Genomic DNA, 21323 nt, shown 5'->3' with positions numbered 1-21323 from the left:
TCAAGCTTGATCTTATAGTACTCATCGAAGGCCACGTCAAACCCTTCTTTTTGAAGTATTTTCTCTTTCTAGGAATCAAACTCGGCCAAAGTTTAAAATATGCTAACACACGATTCAGTTCTGGGATAAAATCTGAATCTTGTTCTTGGAAAAACAAGGATTCTGGAGAGTTGTTTGACTTGGTTGATTGGGGTTCTCTCTTACAAGGTCTTTCTTCATCCTCCTACTCTTTCATTCTTATTCCTGTTGTAAGTGTGCCTGTTCTTACACTTCTTCTCTCTCATCAATTTCAGGAAAGCAAAACGGTTTAAAAGGAGAAATAAGTGTTGGAGAAGAGATACTCTCTCTATTCTTTCTTTATTCCTCCGCCACACTCAAGTGAAAGGACTCATTCAACCACTTCTCCAATAGCATATTGTTTCTTCTTGCATGTGAGTGGTCACATCTGTTCCTTCGTAAAGAGTTAAAAATTTTAATGTTTTGAGTGGTGGAAAGAAACGGATCAGAATCTGGTTTCTTGGTCTTTTTCAAGTTTGGCAGATTGTGGCTTATTTTTTCCCTTCTCTCCTTACTATCTCCTATCTCCTATCTCCTATCTTGATAAGGATCCCACCGTGGACAATGATCATTCCTACCTATACTTGCATCACCAATCTAACAGGAACCAGCAGTAAGGTATTCATTTTTTTTTCCTTCATCCAATTGTAGAAATACATGTCTAAACTATTTAAAGCTCATACGAAAGTGGGGTACTATGATAGAAGAAAACACATCATATGCTGATGTTAAAGCTTTTATTATGATGCAGCATTCAAGGCTTGAATCAACACATGTGAAATTGTTTTAACTTAACTGTAAATTTTGAGTTTAAATCTTTGATATATAATTGTATTAAATATTCTAAAAAAACCTTTACTCTCAGTACTGATCTTATTCAACTAGGAGGTTTGTTTCTAGATAACCACATAAAAATCACTAATACCAACATAACCAAATGAAATAAGAAAATATCATAATGTCATTTTTCTCATGTACTTAAGAAACTTTAATTTTAAATGTTGTAAACTAAACTAGAAAGTAGGCACCATAATAAAAGAATCTAACAGATAACGTGGAAGTGACTTCATGTCCATCTTTAAGCCAAAAAACATTCATTGCATCTACTATTTGCTTCAGGCTAAAGCGGGGAAGATCCCATGAAAACAGGGAGACGGACGCAATGCATTGGGTTGTGCCATAGAAGGAGGATGGAAAGACATCCTTCTTCTATATATTGATGTACATTAGAGCATTGCTTAAGTCAATTGAATCAGTACAGGTTATTCAAGTAAAAACAGGGGTAGAGGATGAAATTAAAATAAAGACTTACTTATTCTCAGGATTTTTCACTTTCTTCCCATGCCTTCACATTAGACAACCTTTTCTCTTTCTCTATTTCAGCAAGAGCAATATCTATACACCATAGAAATATATCAGTCATTTGATATGAAAAATAGAGTTTTCTTAACACAAATCACCATGAGTACATATTCATGTTAAAAAAGAAAAATATAGTTAACTGTCAGCTAGAAATCCATGAATGTACATTTGCAATGTGTCTAGAGACTAGATGGTGCATTTCAAATTAACTAATTTAAGTATTATGAAACAAAAAGCTCAAAACATTAAGTGTAAATATTTTGATCAAGATCAAATATTAACAAGACAATGTAAACTGAACTATGAGATAAGTTTAACACTAATCTCTATCAAGGGATCCACCTGTGGCCTTCTTTTTTACAGGATCTGGTATCTCTGTAGAATAAAAGAAAATGGTTAAAAAATAAACAATGATCTCAGAGGTAAAATTGCATCAATGGTAAAAATGCAGGCTAGCTTTCATTGTCAAATTCTAAGAATGGAAAATCAAAAGAATCCCATAAAAATAAATCTTTGAAGAAAGAAAAAAGTATAACAGATTGAACATTACTAAAGTGATAACAGAAAAGAAAAAAGTATAAAAGAAAAGAAAAAAAAAACCAATACTAAAGTGCAAAAACCAAGAGCCATAGGTCTTTTTCTTTTCATTTCCCAACTTCTCAGAAACTAATGAAGATTCACAAAAATCACACTCAACACTCTACAGTAGTAACCAAAACCAGACATATGCTGGATGTTTTATATTCTCCAGGAAACCAAACAGCAATTAAAAAAGCACAAAGTAGTACATCAAGAAAATAGTAACTCAAGTAAAAACAGTAACTGCAAAATACAACTATTGGGGCAGCAGTACGAAATGCAACAGCAGTAGAAGAACTGGGCACCCAACTCAGTAGTACAACAAGGGCCCCACAAGCTTTTCCAATTTGCACAGCAGCAAGGCCCACACTTCTAGCAGCACCCAAAACCAGCAACACCTGCAACACAATTCCACAACAGAAAGTGACATTATACATTCAAATAGAAACTGACTTTACTTAACAGTTTATAATTTACATAGGATTTTAACGATTTATATATTAGATTAATATTTTTTATTAAATAGATCAAATTTAAACAAGCAGAAAATGCTTGGACAAAGTATCTGACATGAAGAGCATGTTATCTTTTATATCTTTGCAATCTCGAAATATTTACAATTACTATAGTTTCTAAATTGTTGCTAAAATAGCCAAATAATTAAGTTCTCAAATACTATAACAACCTTGTGAAACTTAAAAAAGTATTAAAATAAAGTACAAATTATTCTTAATCCACAAACCTTGTGGATAATTCAGAAATCATGTCAATTTACAAGATCTTTAACCTAGCTCTTACAATTCAATTGCAACAAAATGACATATATATCTTTCCTTTTGTTTTCTTCCACAAAACTATGATCAAGATCAAAATTTGTGACATTCATATGATCTTCTTGGGAACAATTGTTGTCAATTATTGTCATGGCCATGCGCGAGAAAACTTGAACACACAGGGCATGGTGGATCACGCAGTTCTTCAAATTTAGTTCTCTTCTCCAAACAATTTGCATGATAAACATGACCACATACTAAAAATGCCACAACTAAAAGCTCCCAGCAAGACATTGAACTCCCCATAAACAAGAAGAGAATCAAATTCAAAGTACAGATACACACCTGACCTCGGCGAAGGTACCTTGGCCGGCGAAGGCGCAAACGGGGACCAACGGCGTCGACGATGCTGGAAAAGTCGGAGCCGAGAATGAATGGCACTCAAACGTCGTTTAGGGTTTCTAATTTCACAAAAGAGAATTATGATGAGAGGTGTGTTGCGCGCGAGTTTAAGAGACAAAAATGTAGGTTTTCTAATTTCACAAAAGAGAATTTTGTGTTGCGCGCGGGTTTAAGAGAGAAAAATGATATATAAGCGGGAAAATATTATTTAATTAGAAGAGGTTAAAAACCTCCGTAAATTAACTAAAAAAATTGCAGTATTTTCACCTCATTTAATTATTTAAGGAGGTTTTTAAAATCTCTGCAAAATAACCTCTATTATTTAACATTTTTTTTGTAGTGTAATTAAAAGGCAAATAAGTCTTCATTGTCCAGGTGGGTTAGTCCTTTTTGGTGAGTTTTCAGAGCATGGAAAAAAGTTGTTCAAATAACTCTAGAAATTGTAAGATTTTGCATAAGTAAAGGTTGCTTCTATAATCACTAAAAAGGCATAACATCTACCACATTCTCCTTTATAGAGGTTAATACCACATGAAAGTTTTCTATTTTGCTTCCAAAATTAGTTTATGACTTGACATTAAATACGTGGCCTTCTATTACTATATAGTAATGTATGAAAAACAACCAAGTGTGCATAGTAAGCGGGTGGAGCTATTGAATTTAATTGGGTACACCCTGCATAGGTATGGCGTAAACTTCGCACAATTAGTTCCTTGAATCCTAGTAAGACTACTGTAGATATCTCCAAATCCAAGGTGAGCTTGTTGTACACTAGTTTCATCTAGGACTTAGAACCCATCAAGAAGAGATGATGGTTTCCCAACTTGTATCCTAACCAACAACATCTTCTTATGACTTTTTGCAATAAAAATTCCTAATGAGTTCTAGGTATATCACCTTGTTGAGGTTGAAATAACCCAAAATCCCACATCCTTTGATGTTCTCCAAAATGGCGACCCTAATGTAGTTCATGTAGGGACATTGAACTTGTACTTAATGTGCAAGCTCACTTCATCCATGTCTCTAGCATGTACTATTGCTTGGCCACATGAAACTCTTCTTGGGATGCCATGGAAGTTGTTGCGGTAGAAAGGTTGAAGGTAAAGGTGTTTAGGGTTTAGAGAAAAAATGTTAGGGTTGATTCATCGGTTGAGATTGTAAGAGTTTAGGTTTTGGGAAGATTGTAGGTTAAGAAAAAATTGGGTTCTTCGTGAAAGCCCAAAAGAAGCACTTTGTGTTTTGTTGACATGGAAAATATAGAGTGAAGGGAATCTTCTGACGTTTATAATGAGCTCAGAGGCATTTAATGAGGGGTTTTCTGATTTAACATGATTTCCTGCTTAGATTGAAATCAACAATCATTATAACATTTAAATCATTAGACATAATTATGCGAATGAATGTTGTGCATCCTTAAGTGTCCATATACTAGATGAACATGTGATAACTACATGATGAATAAACACTATTGTTCGTCTGATTGGACAATGAGTCCTTGGATGCATATTGAATTTAATCATTCCTTTATAATGTCTAGACCAAGCCCTTTTCTTAGTTGGATAAACCTATTTTCAGCAAGGGATTTTGTAAAGAGGTAAACAAGTTGGTCCTTAGTGTTTATAAACTTTATGTTTATTAAATCCTTCTAAACATAGTCCCTTATAAAGTGATATTTAATTTCAATATGTTAGCCCTATAATGGGTTCTATGATTTTTGAGCAAACTTATAGTTGCAGCATCGTCACAAAGTATAAAAATGTTACTCTCTTAAATACTATAATCTTTGAGTTGATATTTGATCCAAAATAATTGTGAGCAATAGGACACTACTAAAATGTGAGGCATGTAAATCTAAAGCCCTTATGCAGATTGTTCCATTACTTGTTATTTAACACATTTATAATGTCTCTGGTGTAGATAGGTTCTGCTTGTAATACCTTAGTAAAACCTCAATTTGGGGGAAAAAATAAATTAACACAATTTGATTTATAATCATTGAAAGTCTTGTTTTAACCAGAGAGACCAGGAGAGGAGAAAAAGGGAACCCATTCCCTACGGAATGCTCTTCACAAAAGTGATTGAGAAGGCTAACATTGATGAAAAATAATGAAGGAGTGGTTGTAGTTTCTTCTCTTCTAGTCTCCATTAAGCTCCATGTTTTTTGGGTTGCATCAATTATCTCATAACGAAGGCCTGAGTGGATGAAGTCACGGTCAAGACACGTGGCACTTGGGCTACTACGGTTAAGTAGAAATAGTTTCACCCTAACTATCACCTATAGCTTTTGGCCTAATGGAAAGCTCTCGATCTAACAATTGGTACCAGAGCCAGGGTCACGTATTTGATTCTAGTGGTAACAATTGTTGAGGGCAAGATTGTTTGCTAGGTTGCATCAATTGTCCCATAGCAGAGGCCTAAGTGGGTCAAGTTACAGTTGAGACACGTGGCACTTGGGTTGCTACAATTAAGTAGAAAGAGTTGCACCTTGACTATCAACTATAACTTTTGGCCTAGTGGTAAGAGCTTGATCAAACACTCCCTATCTTCATCCATAGTTCCTTGAAGCTTCAAATAACTCAAAAATGGTGGAATAGGTTAGAGATGTATTCATCACTCCCTTATAGGAAGATAAGCAAGAGTGATGTTCTTGCCACAAGGAGGATTCCTTGATAAAATAACTTGAGGAGAAGTTTCTCCTCTAGAGAGAACTAAAGACTTTGAAAATTGAGAGAAATCTAAACTCTACTCATATAAATCTAAAAGTGACAAAAATACAAGGGATAACATGTTTATATAGGAGTTGGTAGCTTATGATGCAAGCTAAGCTAACCTAGGTTAAAAGTAATTTAGGTTAGGTTAATTTGAACTCAAACTACTAACCGTAACCTAATTAGGAGACATTCAACCAACAAAATCTAAAATGTCACTTTCTTAGATCTAGAATGGCCAATAAGAGCTTTCCATGTGGACAATTAAGGAAAGTATGAGTCATGTCACCATCCTAGATCTAAAAGAGCCATTAGGAGCTTGCCATGTAGCACATGTGTTTGGTGTGACTAGACAAGGCCATGTGGCATGTTAGATTATTTGGATGGACAAGGGAACGTGTTGTCCCCACATGTCTTGGACGTCCAAAGCACTTGAACAAGGGAAGTGGATGTCCAAACCATGGTAAAAAGGCCAAAATTGGCCCATCCAAACCCAACATCAACCATTTGACCCTTTCTAGTTATACCCCTTTTAAACTATTATTTACAACCTCAAATTAAAAATAATGCAAGGACAACACAAGTACCTATACTATTTGACTCGAATACAAGGTCCAAAAATAAGAAAGATATATACAATAAAAAAATACAACAAAAGAGAAATAGGCTAAGAGACAAACTTGTATCACAATAACAGATTACGCCTCTTATCTTCATCATGAACCCATTGCCCTTGTAATAGGTCTAGTGGTAGGCACTATGTAATAGGTCTAGTGGTAGGAACTATGTCATCAGGCATTGACAACAAGGACATGGAGAAAGTTCCTAATGTTGGAGATATATCTATCACCAGCCTTAAGTAGATGAGGATTACTCACGTGTTTTCTCAAGTGAAGAGGAACTTGTTGATAGTCAAAATTAAACAAGAAGAAGAGCCTCCACTGCAAAAACCTACAACTAACCACCAAATTACCACAAGCCGCCCTCAAACCCAAAAACAAGCTCTATCTCAATGACAAATACAAGCTCCTTAACCACCACCAAGAATGAAAACAAAATCCACCATCCCTACAACTCTCAGGATCCATGTTTTTGAGACTCCATTTGATTCAAATGATAAACCCTAATCTTTTGTCTCACTTGCCCTTCACCTACCCAGACCCCACAATCACCACCATCTACCCAAACAACACCTCCTCAATCTTAGTCACAACCAACCTATAAAAGTAGCCTTATGCGTAGGCTAAAGCCCCAACAACAATAAGTAGGGGAGAAGCAAGCTTTGAAGCATGCTAAATTTCTCTCTAAGGAAGAGCCATAAGAGCATAAGTATAAGGATGGTACTTTATTTGCTAAGGAGGCCAAGGAACTTGAGAAGGCCATCCATCTGTCTACCTAACAAGCAACTTTTTCATTTGTTGAAATGAGTCTTCCATTTGCCAAGATAAGAGCATCCAAGGCAAGGACTCAAGCTAGTGTAGGTGATGTTGAAACCACTCATATTGTTAAGTAAAAAGCATCAATTGAACTTATTGTCCTATTTTATCTACCCCTTTGACTGATATAGGGGCTTCTAATACAGTTAATAAGATTGCAACATTTTTTGTTGATGTAGTTGCAATTGAGGCCATTCCTATGAATGTAGAAACTTCCTTGGTGCAACCTGTGACACCTTCTACCCTACATACCATAACACATAAATAATAAAATTTGAATAACACAATCTTTCATAATTGAAATACCAAACATGTTTAGATAGAGAGTACCACATCCATGACTTAAAAAAATAACTTAATCAGCAGAAATTACAAAGAAATAATGCTAAGGTTTCCAAAATAATTTAATAAGAACAACATCCCAATCTAATCCTATCTACTCCCCGATATCACATGTCCTATTAGAGAAAAGGCCAACATAGAAGCCTAAGTTTCATCACCAACATCCTCAGCCTCATGTTGATGATCACCTGTATAACAATCAAAGGAAAACAACATAAAAGAAAAGGGAGTGAGAAACATCTCACTCTGGCTCATGGTGTAGGAATACATACCGGATAACCAAACACAAACAAGACATGTATATGTACATAGCATAGATAGATTAACAATAATATCACATCCCATTCATCCAAGACATAAAAATATCAAATTAACATACATTAAAAATGCACATGTAATGGAAATAGACTACATATTATCATGCATGTAGCGCTAATAACACATCACATGGTGTATTGCCGCTAGCAATACACGAGAGTAGTCTAGGAGTACATCTCGGACTAGAAGGACATACTACCAGGGTCTAGTCGGGATAACTAAGCAGTGCAAGATACATCCCATGCACACAATGGGCGAGACTAGGACTTACAAACCGAGCTATCTCTAAGGACTAATCCCCAAGCTTTTACACAAGGGGGCCTTCCCTGGTAGTGTATTCCATATCGTACCCTTAAAAACATTTATGCAAATGATGTATGTCAATCAAGACTCTATGCATTCTCATATCACATTATCATGTCTCATTATCATATCTCATTGTCATATAAGATTATCACATATCCTCATATCTCATGTCTCATATTCACATTTTACATTATCTAATCACATTCACATAGTCTCCACAGAGCACTTTAATTCATATTAAAACTTGTCTATTTGCGAAATTAAACACATATTCGTACATCTCATTCAACAAGGAATACAACAGAATAATCAAAAAGCAAAGCAGAAAACATTCATATTTTGCCTGTTTCTCATAGGATTCTCTCAAGAACTCACAGAGCACTCTAATTCATATAATAAAGATTTAAAATAATACAATTTACTCATATAATTGCCTCTTCAAACAATCTCCTTTTACAATCACCAATGCATTCCCTTAGGGTTTCCCATAGGAACCTATAGGAACACCAAAGTCTGCAATTATAATCCAAACACAAACACTACTCATACATACATACTAATTACATCAATTAGAACATTCAGTGAGAAACAGGGATGAAACAGATACAATTGGAAAACCCCCTCATACATGAGCACACAATAAACATAGGATTGGGGGCCAATCCCACTACCCAACATACATTCCCACACCTAGAGCGAGGTTTCTCACTCCCCCCTTACCTCGATAAGTAGGAGATGAAACTAAGGCAGGATCTTGCTGGTCTCCTCCTCTTGGTTCCCCTTGGTCTTTAGAGAGTGTAGAAGAAAAAGAAGTCAGAAGTGAAAAATATGTTTTTGGTAGTGCTAGAGTGTGCTATTTATAGGCGTCAAGAGTCGCTAGAATGACCCGTTTTGGATCTGGAACGGCCCATTCTAGACTGATTCATCATGTGTAAAATTTGCATCTAGAATGACCCATTCTTAAACCAGAACCGATCGTTCTAGGGTTGAGTTTAACCCACAACAGTCATGTTTGGAATGACCCGTTCTTAAACCAGAACGGTCCATTCCCAACTAGGGTTATAGGCCATTTTAGTAGTTTGGAACGGCCCGTTCCAGTTTGGGAACGGCCCATTCTAGGCTACTAAAATTCAAAATATTTAATAAAACCCATTTACTTAATTAAAATAATCATAAGAAAATAATCTCCATAAATATAAAAATAAATAATAATTAACCATTATATAGTAAAAAAAATTCGAGATGTTACAATTCTCCCTCCCTTTAGAAATTTCATCCCCGAAATTACCTAAAGAAAATAAAAATAGATATGTTTCCTTCATCTGACTTTCTAATTCCCACGTAGCACTTTCTTCAACATTTCCTCCCCAAACAACCTTGACTAAAGGAATTTCCTTACCTCTTAGTTGCTTCACCCTCTTATCCTTAATCCTCAAAGGTATAGTTTCATAAGAGAGGTTATCCTTCAAGTGAATGTTGTCGGATTCAACAATATGAGATGGGTCATAAATGTATTTCCTAAGTTGGGAAACATGAAAGACCCTATGAAGATTTGATAGGGATGGAGGTAACGCAATTTGGTAAGCTACATCACCAATTCTCTTAAGGACTTGGTAAGGACCAATGAATCGTGGAGTAAGCTTGTGAGATTTAAGTGCTCTACCAACTCCAGTCCAAGGAGTTACTTTAAGGAATACATGGTCTCCCTCTTTAAACTCAAGGTATTTCCTTCTTTTATCATGGTAGCTCTTCTGCCTACTCTGGGATGCTCTCATTTTATCCTGGATTATCCTAACCTTTTCAATAGTCTGTTGAACTATCTTAGGCCCTAATTAGCATTCTTTCCAGGATCTACCCAACATAAGGGTGTCCTACATCTTCTACCATACAAAGCCTCATAGGGGGCCATCCCAATACTGGAATGGTAGCTATAATTGTAGGTAAACTCTATCAAAGGTAAGAAGCTATCCCAACTACCCCCATGCTATAAGATGCAAGCCCTCAGCAAGTCTTCCAAAGATTGTATGGTTCTCTCAGTTTGGCCATATGTTTAGGGATGGAGTCTTTTATTTCATTTGACATTGTATTTTGGGTTAACTAGTGTAGGATTTTTGTTCCTTTTATTTTGGTGTAATTAGTAGTTTAGGGTAGGTGTAACTAAAGACCATGGGATTTTTTGGGCTTGCATGGCTAAAATGGATTTCTAAAACACACCAAGATTGGATGTCTAATCTTGGTGAGGAAGCCATCCAACGTCCAAAGCTTGTAGGAGAAGCTTTCACATGGCCTTGAAAGTGACATCTCAACTAAACTACTAGAAGTAATCATTAGGTTAGCTAATTGGAGTTAAATTAAGCTAACCTAAGTCATTTTTAAACTAATGTTAGCTTTGCTTTCTCCATAAGCCTCTAAGAAGGTAACTAGGGATAGTTAGCTTAAGTGTAAGAAGGCTAACTATGGTTCTATTTGAACAGCGATTAGACTAGCTTACACCATAAGCTACATATTCTTTATATAAGGTCTTTCCTTCACTTTTAAACACTTTTGGATGTTATATAAGAGCATTGCCGAGTTTTCTTTGAATTCTCTCTCCCTAAAATTCTTCATTCTCTTTGACTTGATCCGATTCTCTTATCCTCTTCATAAAGAGCATGGTGAGATTGAAGAGGTTCATCTTCCTCCAAGGAATGGCACCACTTGAAGAGTTTCCTTCACCTTCAAAGGTGAAAACCAAGGCTTCCTCAACCATTGGAGGCTTTGGAAAAGCTTAAGGAGTGTCAAGGAGTCAAAGGTCTAGGGAGAAACTTGGAGAAGAAGCCAACATCATTTTGGATTCTCCAAAAGGTTTCCATCAATAAGTGAAGCCTATCAATTCTTGGGAAGCTGCCCCATCTCTTGGGCAAGCAAGAAACATAACTTCATAGCGATTTCAACTGTTGAGGCAAGGTATATCTCATTAGTTGACTATTGCTCACAACTTGTATGAGTCAAGTATCAACTAGAAGACTATTTTAGTCTTGAAAACAATATACATGAATTTTATGATAACATCAGTGCTATTAATATATCCAAAATTCCCATACAGTATTCCAAGGCAAAGAACATTGAAATAAGATATCATTTCATTTGTGATTATGTATAAAAAATCATTTTTGACATAAAACTTATTGACATTGATCATCAATGGTGATGGAAAACTATTCTTGAACATCATTGTTAAGTCAAAAGATGATGTTGGATCCCTCAAATTTTAGTGATAACAAACAAAAAAATTTCTTTTAACCAAAGTTAGATATCTACAAAGATATTCTATATTAGATGAAAAGTGAAAAATATATATCGTCTATAAGATGTAGAAAATCAGACAAAGCATATAGTTTGTCTCTTTATGCACTAAACTTATACTTCTAAGTGATACTAACATTGAATTTCATTAAATTTTTTATTTCTTAACAAATAAAACTAGAAAGAAAGGTTGGAACTCTCAAAATCTATTAAAAAAGGAAAAGACAAATTATCCGTCAGAATCAAAAATGCAAATTCCTAGATATCACAGATAAAGCAAAAAAATCTCTACAAAAAACTACTTTATGTTGACTTTAATTGCTCTACATTGACATTACTTCTACCATGCCTATTTTAGAATGAAATGATTATAAGTACCTTACTAGATCATATAAGAGATACAAAATTAATATACATCTAAACATTTGTATAGAACATATAAAAATTTGTATAAAGAAACATACAAAAAATACACAGAGTTGAAATACTACAAAGAAGCATTATTGTAAATCTTATACATATTTTTTTATAGATTACTTATGCTTTAATTGTTGATTACACCATGTTTAGAAGAGATGAAACCATTTTGTAATCATTCATTACCTTGTTGTAAGGGTTGAGCCTGAAGATGCTTGGTCAAAAAAATACTTAGTGTTGAGCCTAGAGAGGCTAGGTTGAAAGAATACTTGGTGCTAAGCTTGGAGAGGCTTGTTGTTCAAAGAATACTTGAGTAGTTGCTTAAAGAGACAAATCAAAATCTACTTAAGATTCAACCAAAAGTGGCTTGGTAAGAGAATACTTGTAGCTTTGTAAAAGTTAGTGAAACTCAATCTACTTACGGTTTGGGCTATATTTAATAACATTTCAATAAAGAAGTGGTGTTATAGAATAGGTCTTTGATAACACTTTTAAAAATAAGTATTGTCACCTTTTTTAAAATAATAATAGACAACACCTTCAATAAAAAGTGGTGTTATAGAATAAGACTTTGATAACACTTTTTAAAATAAGTGTCGTCCGCTTTTTTAAAAATACACAACACCTTCAATAAAAAATGTTGTTATAGAATAAGTCTTTGATAGAACTTTTAAAAACAATTGATGTGCACTTTTTAAAAATAATAATAAGCAACACCTTCAATAAAAAGTAGTGTTATAAAACTAATATTTGATAACACTTTTAATAACAAGTTGTCCACCATTTTTAAAAATAATAATAAATATCAATAAAGAGTGCTGATATAATAAAAAAAAGTGGTGATATAGTATAAGTCTTTAAAATTATTTTTAATAATAAGTAGTGTCCAATTTTCAAAAAGGTTTAATTACATTTTTATTTTCTTAAATATTGCGATTATTTGATTTTAATAACCAACCCTTTTTATATTTGATGACATAGGAAAATTGCTCAAGGTACTCAACCCATTTTGCATGCCTCTTATTTAATTTATGTTGACCCTTCAAATATTTAAGTGATTCATGATCACTATGGATAACAAATTCCTTGGTCACAAGGTAATGTTCCCAAGTTTGAAGGGCACGAACTAAAGCATATAACTCTTTGTCATAGGTAGGGTAGTTCAAGGTAGCCCCATGAAGTTTTTCACTAAAATAAGCTATGGGGTGACCACCTTGTAACAACACAGCTCCTATGCCAAGTCCTGAGGCATCACATTCTAGCTCAAAGGTTTTAGAAAAATACTGCAAAGCTAGAACAGGTGCTTGAGTAAGTTTATGCTTAAGTTCTTGAAAAGCTAAGTTATGTTTTTCTTTCCATTCAAAGACCACATCCTTCTTCACCAACTCATTAAGAGGTGAAGCTAATGTAGAGAAATTAGGAACAAATCTTCTATAAAAGCTTGCCAAACCGTGGAAGCTCCTAACTTCACTAACATTAGTAGGAGTAGGCCATTCTTGGATGGCTTTGATTTTTTCGGGGTCCACATGAACCCCATTTTTGCTTACCACAAATCCTAGAAAAATAACATTATCCACACAAAAAGTGCACTTGTCCACATTGGCAAACAAGTGATTGTCTCTAAGAACAAGAAAGACTTGTCTTAGGTGATCTACATGATCACTTAGACTTTTGCTATATATTAAAATATCATCAAAATAAACAACTACAAACCTACCAATGCAATCCCTAAGGGCATGATTCATCAACCTCATGAATGTGCTAGGTGCATTAGTAAGCCCAAAAGGCATTACTAACCATTCATATAGTCCAAACTTAGTCTTAAAAGCGGTTTTCCACTCATCACCTTCCTTGATTCTAATTTGGTGATATCCACTCTTAAGATCTACCTTGGAAAATATGGATGACCCATGAAATTCATCAAGCATGTCATCAAGCCTAGGAATTGGGTGCCTATATTTTATGGTGATGTTGTTGATGGCCCTACAGTCACAACACATCCTCCATTTTCCATCTTTTTTTGGCACCAAGATGACAGGCACAACACAAGGGCTTAGACTCTTTTGAATCCAACCTTTCTCCAACAACTCTTGTACTTGCTTCTCTATCTCTTTGGTCTCTTGTGGGTTGGTCCTATAGGCTGGTCTATTTGGAAGACTAGCCCCAGGCACAAGATCTATTTGATGCTCTATTCCCCTAAAAGGTGGAAGTCCCACTGGGCCTTCACTAGGAAATATATCATCAAATTCTTTCAAAAGATTTTTAACCTCAAGAGGTAGAGAAATTTCCAAAGAAGATGTGGCAGTGCATGTGAGTGTTCCTCTACACATGAGGATATGAGATGATGGTTCAAGAAAGAGAGAGGTTTTGTGTAAAGGGTTTGAATCAAAAGTCTCTTCTTGAACTATCTCTAGAGAGGGAACAGTAGTCTCTCTAGAATCCTCTTTTTCACTAATTTTTAGGATTTTTTTTCTTTCAACTTTTTGTTTTCCTTTTTCTTGCTCACGTTTGGTCTTCATTTGTACTTGATCTTCCATCACTTGTGAAGGTGATAGAGGATGAAGCACAAACTTCTTACCCTTATGAGTGAAAGTTATTTTATTAGTTAGGCCATCATGATGAGTTTGTTTATCAAATTGCCATGGCCTACCCAATAAAATATGACAAGCTTCAATGGGAACTACATCACATTTAACTTTATCTTGATAGTTCCCAATAGAAAACTCTACTTCCACTTGTTGGTTGACCACCATATCCCCATCATCATTAAGCCAATGAAGTTGATAAGGTTTGGGATGAGGTGTGGTAGTCAAGCCCATCTTCTCAACCATCCTAGTGCTACAACAATTGCACCAAGATCCACTATCCACTATGAGAGAACAAGCCTTGTTTGAAATGTTACATATTGTATGAAAGATGTTCTCTCTTTGGGATTGTGTATCACTAGGTTGGTTGTTGAGGACCCTTCTCATCATAAGAAGTTCCCCATTGTAAGGATAAGTGACCTCACATGATTCTCCCTCACTTGCTTCTTCTTCATCCTCACTAGAAGATGAAGAAGTAGTAGCTTCATCATGGCTACTATAAATGTCTTGGCCCCTCAAAATCATCACTTTCTTGTTAGGGCATTGAGAAGCAATGTGGCCTCTCCCAAGACACTTAAAGCACTTTATATCACTAGACTTGGTGCTAGTGTGTGAGGTGTTTGTTTTTTTATCTTTTTCTTTTTCTTTACCCTTGTCTAGATTTTTGGAGGGAAAAGTATTTTTCTTTTCAAAATCATTTTTCTTGCCCTCCCTCTTGTAGTCAACCTTAGAGTAAGAAGATGAGTATGAGCTTGTTTTGAAACCTTTTCTCAAATTTTTTTGTTCAACCTTGATGCAAAGTTGAACCAAATCATTTAAATCCCTATAAGGGAGAAGCTCAACCTTATCTCTTATCTCAAAAGTTAAACCACTCAAAAACCTAGCAATGGTAATGTTTTCTTCCTCCCTAATGCTAGCCCTCATCAAATATAACTCTATCGTTTGTCTATACTCTTCCACAGTCATATTTTTTTTATGGAGTCTTTGGAGCTTGTTGATAAGCTCCCTAGTGTAATAAGAGGGAATATGCCTCATCCTCAAGGCACTGCTTAATTCATTCCAATATTGAATTGGAGGGTCATTATGGAGACACCTATCTCTCACAAGAGAAGTCCACCAATACATGGCGTGACCTTGGAAGCTTAGAGTGGCTAAGGAGACTTTTCTTTCTTCACTCACTTGGTGGCAAGTGAAGATTTGTTCCTGTCGCCACCGGCCCGAAACGGGCTTTCAGCATTCGCGAAGGATGGTTGGACTCTTTTATTTGTTTAAACATATGGATTGCCAGAATGACTTATTCTCAAACTGAGACCTTGTCAAACGAGCAATTTTATTAAAAGGCTCACCAATCCATGTTAATCCCAAGCGGGACCCTCCATGGATTAGCGGTTTTCATGAAAGGAGGGTTCTTTGGAGTCACCACCAATGTTTTACTCAAAACATTGGAAAAAGGGATAAGGCAATCGATTCAAAAATCGACTTCGGCCATTACAACCAGAGTCGGGTAAGGGAGTCGGTTATGCGTGAGGAAGGTGTTAGCACCTCACAGCGCCCCTTTCGGGTTCCCTATGACAGATTATTTCTAAAATAATAGCGTAAAATTACTAAATTACCCCTATTTATTATAAGCGATTATAAATTAACTATCTACATGATGACAGTTAAATATGCACACAGAAAGCAGTAAAAGGAAGGATTTAAGAAGAAACCTTTGAAGCGTGCTTTTATATATTAAAGTAAAACTGGGAAGCTTTTTGGCGTTCCCTCGCTCTACAAGCCCGCTCGCTCCCTCCTATAAAATTTTGACTATGGAAATCCGGAGGATTTCCCTTCGACTAGGTTCGATCCTCAAGCAAAATGGCTCGGGGCTCAAGAACTTCGTCGGATCAACTCTCCGAGTGATTTCTAGGGCAGAACACTGCTCAAAAACCCCAGAATACTCAAGGAGAGGGTTAAAACTGTGTGTGAAAGTGTCAAATGACGTCCAATTGACGTCATATTTATAGGGAACAGGCCCAATACGGGCCCTGGAGCCAATACGGCCGTATTGAAATTTTTGAACTTCAATACGGCCGTATTGAGTTCAATACGGCCGTATTGAAATTCAGAAATTTCAATACGGCCGTATTGAGTTCACTGCGGCTGTATTGAAGCTTCAATACGGCCGTATTGATTTCAGTACGGCCGTATTGAAGTTTCAAAAACTTCAATACGCCGTATTGAGTTCACTGCGGCCGTATTGAAGCTTCAATACGGCCGTATTAAGTTCAGTACGGCCGTATTGGGCTTCATTCCCTCCACTTTCTTATTTTGAGCTATTCTAAGACCTCTAGACCTACAGAGAACCCTCCTAGGGCCTTCCAGGAGTCCTTCTGGCTGATCTTCCTTCAGTCTTCGAGAGTCTTCAAGCTTTATTTCCGACCCGGACAATTTTAGGGGTCTACAGCTGCCCCCCCTTTACTTAGTCGGACGGCCTTTTGGTGTACCGGCTGACAAGTAAAGGAGTTGACCCAATTGTCCGGGTGATGTGCCGACCTTCTGACTTGTAATGTCTTCCGGTGGAAAATTGTTGAGTAGCCTCTCCAGGTTGAGTATTAGTCGTCGCCTCTCCAGGCTCATGCATACCTCGGTGCTCTCGACAACTGGGTAGCTGAGTACTGCCTCTCCAGGCCTGTGCATACCTCGGTGCTCTCGACAACTGGGCAGCTGAGTATTGCCTCTCCAGGCTTGTGCATACCTCGGTGCTCTCGACAACTGGGTAGCTGAGTATTGCCTCTCAGGCTTGTGCATACCTCGGTGCTCTCAACAACTAGGTAGCAGAGTATTGCCTCTCAGGCTTGTGCATACCTCGGTGCTCTCGACAACTGGGTAGCTGGGTATTGCCTCTCAGGCTTGTGCATACCTCGGTGCTCTCGACAACTGGGCAGCTGAGTATTGCCTCTCCAGGCTGGTGCATACCTCGGTGCTCTCGACAACTGGGTAGCTGGGTATTGCCTCTCAGGCTTGTGCATACCTCGGTGCTCTCGACAACTGGGTAGCAGAGTATTGCCTCTCCAGGCTTGTGCATACCTCGGTGCTCTCGACAACTGGGTAGCTGGGTATTGCCTCTCAGGCTTGTGCATACCTCGGTGCTCTCGACAACTGGGTAGCAGAGTATTGCCTCTCCAGGCTTGTGCATACCTCGGTGCTCTCGACAACTGGGTAGCAGAGTATTGCCTCTCCAGGCTTGTGCATACCTCGGTGCTCTCGACAACTGGGTAGCAGAGTATTGCCTCTCCAGGCTGGTGCATACCTCGGTGCTCTCGACAACTGGGCAGCTGAGTATTGCCTCTCCAGGCTGGTGCATACCTCGGTGCTCTCGACAACTGGGCAGCTGAGTATTGCCTCTCCAGGCTGGTGCATACCTCGGTGCTCTCGACAACTGGGCAGCTGAGTATTGCCTCTCCAGGCTGGTGCATACCTCGGTGCTCTCGACAACTGGGCAGCTGAGTATTGCCTCTCCAGGCTGGTGCATACCTCGGTGCTCTCGACAACTGGGTAGCTGGGTATTGCCTCTCAGGCTTGTGCATACCTCGGTGCTCTCGACAACTGGGTAGCAGAGTATTGCCTCTCCAGGCTTGTGCATACCTCGGTGCTCTCGACAACTGGGTAGCAGAGTATTGCCTCTCCAGGCTTGTGCATACCTCGGTGCTCTCGACAACTGGGTAGCAGAGTATTGCCTCTCCAGGCTGGTGCATACCTCGGTGCTCTCGACAACTGGGTAGCAGAGTATTGCCTCTCCAGGCTGGTGCATACCTCGGTGCTCTCGACAACTGGGCAGCTGAGTATTGCCTCTCCAGGCTGGTGCATACCTCGGTGCTCTCGACAACTGGGCAGCTGAGTATTGCCTCTCAGGCTGGTGCATACCTCGGTGCTCTCGACAACTGGGCAGCTGAGTATTGCCTCTCCAGGCTGGTGCATACCTCGGTGCTCTCGACAACTGGGCAGCTGAGTAGTGCCTCTCCAGGCTGGTGCATACCTCGGTGCTCTCGACAACTGGGCAGCTGAGTATTGCCTCTCCAGGCTGGTGCATACCTCGGTGCTCTCGACAACTGGGTAGCAGAGTATTGCCTTTTAGGCTTTGAGATGATTTTGTCTCCACAGTCCACGATGCTGCTTCGACGGTTTTTCTGATTTTGTGCCGCTGAGGGTTGGATAACGCAGGGATCCGTCTAGGGGATGTGTAGTCATTCATAGGTTCCTGTGCCCCAACTTGCATTGCATTGTTGGTACCCATTGAGGAATTTCTGTTTCCTTGGGGTGTAGACACAGATGCTCTTCTTGAATTGAGCGATGCCTTATGTTTGGCTGACGTCCTTTGACGTTGGTGGAGTATCCCGGTTATCTTTATTCAGGTATCTCTTTTTGATTTTCTGATTTTTGCTGCCTCTGTATAGGCTATTATCTGCTGGGGATTCTGGATGTTGATTTTGTCTCCACAGTCCACGATGCTGCTTCAACGATTGTTTTTGATTTTTGTGCCACTGAGGGCTGGATAACGCAGGGATCCGTCTAGGGGATGTGCAGTTACTCATAGGTTCTTGTGTCCCAAATTTCCATTGAGTAGTTGGCGCCCATTGAGGAATTTCTGTTTCCTTGGGGTGTAGACACGAAGATGCTCTTTCTGAGATGAGCAGTGCCTTATGATTGGATGACGTCCTTTGGACGTTGGTGGAGTATCCCGGTTATCCTTATTCGGGTAACTCTTTTTAATTTTTGGATTTTGTTGCCTCTGTGTAGGCTGTTATCCGCCAGGGGATTTTGTCATTGGTTGTGATTGGCCTCTTCTGTTAGGCAGATCATCTTGATGTTCAATGATAGGCTGAGAGCCGGATTCCGCTTGGGGAATGATTATTGATCTTTTCGATTTTTGCTTTTTGAAGGAAGTGCCTCTGAGTAGGCGAATTATCTTGATGTTTGATGATTGGCTGAAAAAGCCAAATTCCGCTTGGGGAATTGTTATTGATTTCTTTTTTTGGGTTTTCCTTTTTGAAGGAGTGCCTCTTGAGTAGGCGACTGGGGATTTGAAGTTCAGTGTTCGGCTGAGTGCCGGATTCCGCTTGGGGAATATTTATTGATATTTTTGATTTTTTCTTTTTGTAGGAACGCCTCTTGAGTAGGCGACTGGGGATTTGGGGATCTTATGTATCCCAGAGTATTATTTAGGAAGCCTCTGCAGGCTTAGCCTCACTCAGCGCTTGAGTCAGAGAGCTATCTTCCACTGAGGAAGTTTTAAGTCCTTTGACTAGATATGTTGCTTGGGCGATCGTGCTTCCATTGGGAATTTTGTCGATTTTGCTTTGATAGTTCTCGCTGGGGATTTGTTTTGAGCGCGAGCTGAGGTTTCTTTGGGGGAGTATTATTTCTGCGAGCCTCTCCAGGCTCAGTTATTCTGAATGAGTATTGTTTCGACAAGCCTCTCCAGGCTCAATTATTCTGAAAGAGTATTCTTTCGGCGAGCCTCTCCAGGCTCAGTTATTCTGAAGGAGTATTATTTCGGCGAGCCTCTCCAGGCTCAATTATTCTGTGGGAGTATTATTTTAGCAAGCCTCTCCAGGCTCAATTATTCTGTATGAGGCGATTGATTTTCTAAATCTTTTGCCTTTTTTGTCGTTTTTTGGCTTTTTCTGTATTTTTGCCTTTTTTGTTAGTTTCGGCTTTTTCTGTATTTCGCCTTTTTTGTTGATTTTGGCTTTTTCTGTATTTTTGCCTTTTTTGTTAGTTTCGGCTTTTTCTGTACAGAAATGTCTCTGAGGAGTATTATTTTGGCGAGCCTCTCCAGGCTCAATTATTCTTTGATGAAGAAGAGTATTATTTCAGCGAGCCTCTCCAGGCTCAATTATTCTTTGATGAAGAAGAGTATTATTTCAGCGAGCCTCTCCAGGCTCAATTATTCTGCGAGAGTATTATTTCGGCGAGCCTCTCCAGGCTCAATTATTCTGCGAGAGTATTATTTCGGCGAGCCTCTCCAGGCTCAGTTATTCTGTGAGAGTATTATTTCAGCAAGCCTCTCCAGGCTCAGTTATTTTGTGAGAGTATTCTTTCGGCAAGCCTCTCCAGGCTCAATTATTCTGTTATGATGAGAGAGTATTATTTCGGCAAGCCTCTCCAGGCTCAATTATTCTGTATGGTTTCTGTTCAGCCCAAGAGTGCAAGCCGAGATGTCTCTTGGGGAGTATTATTTCGGCAAGCCTCTCCAGGCTCAGTTATTTCGTATGAGTATTATTTCGGCAAGCCTCTCCAGGCTCAGTTATTCTGTATGATGCGGAACCTCTGTCTTTTTTGTCGAATTTTCTGCTGTCATACACAAGCAATTTTCTATTTTTTCTATTTTATGTGATTGCCTCATGACGAGGTCTTTGAAAATTTCTTTATAGCCAATACGGCCGTATCCATTTCAATACGCCCGTGTTGAGTTGAAATTTTGTTCATAACCCTGATTTTAGCACGGGTGTACTGAACATGGTACGGGCGCATTGTTTTTCTGAAGTTTATATTTTTTTGTTTTTTTTTTTTTTTGTTTTTTTTTTTTTGTTTGTTTTTTCCAATAAACATAGAATAAGTGATCTTCCAGTACACCTATCATCTGTATGCATGTATGCAGTATGATGCACCTAATTCTATTTGATTCATTTTTCAAAAGAATTAACCGATGCGTTTTTGGTTTTTGCCATTCCTCCAGACGGGCTGTGCGCTGCCGATTTCTGTAACCGA

General features: G+C 38.2%; 1 protein-coding gene and 2 long non-coding RNA genes across 3 annotated transcripts; 1 reads left to right on the top strand and 2 right to left on the bottom strand.

The window, feature by feature from the left end:
- The first annotated feature begins 313 nt into the window (after positions 1 to 313).
- Positions 314 to 1369, top strand: LOC145950904 (uncharacterized). Its single transcript, XR_014428734.1, has 3 exons — positions 314 to 431; positions 606 to 675; positions 1177 to 1369. It is a non-coding gene; the product is annotated as an uncharacterized LOC145950904 (long non-coding RNA).
- Positions 1370 to 3281, bottom strand: LOC145950903 (uncharacterized). The gene is made up of 4 exons (XR_014428733.1): positions 3117 to 3281; positions 2309 to 2396; positions 1762 to 1794; positions 1370 to 1452 (listed from the first exon to the last, which is right to left on the bottom strand). It is a non-coding gene; the product is annotated as an uncharacterized LOC145950903 (long non-coding RNA).
- Positions 3282 to 7410: 4129 nt separating this feature from the next.
- Positions 7411 to 10058, bottom strand: LOC145950431 (uncharacterized). The gene is made up of 2 exons (XM_083061519.1): positions 9625 to 10058; positions 7411 to 7561 (listed from the first exon to the last, which is right to left on the bottom strand). Exons 1-2 carry the CDS (start codon positions 10056 to 10058, stop codon positions 7411 to 7413), a joined length of 585 nt encoding a protein of 194 aa, XP_082917645.1.
- Between the last annotated feature and the right edge of the window lie 11265 nt (positions 10059 to 21323).

The sequence above is a fragment of the Cajanus cajan genome, chromosome 8 (genome assembly GCF_000230855.2).
Source record: "Cajanus cajan strain Asha chromosome 8, NIPB_CcT2T_4, whole genome shotgun sequence".
Lineage (NCBI taxonomy): Eukaryota > Viridiplantae > Streptophyta > Magnoliopsida > Fabales > Fabaceae > Cajanus > Cajanus cajan.
This window is presented reverse-complemented; position numbering and strand designations above follow the sequence as displayed.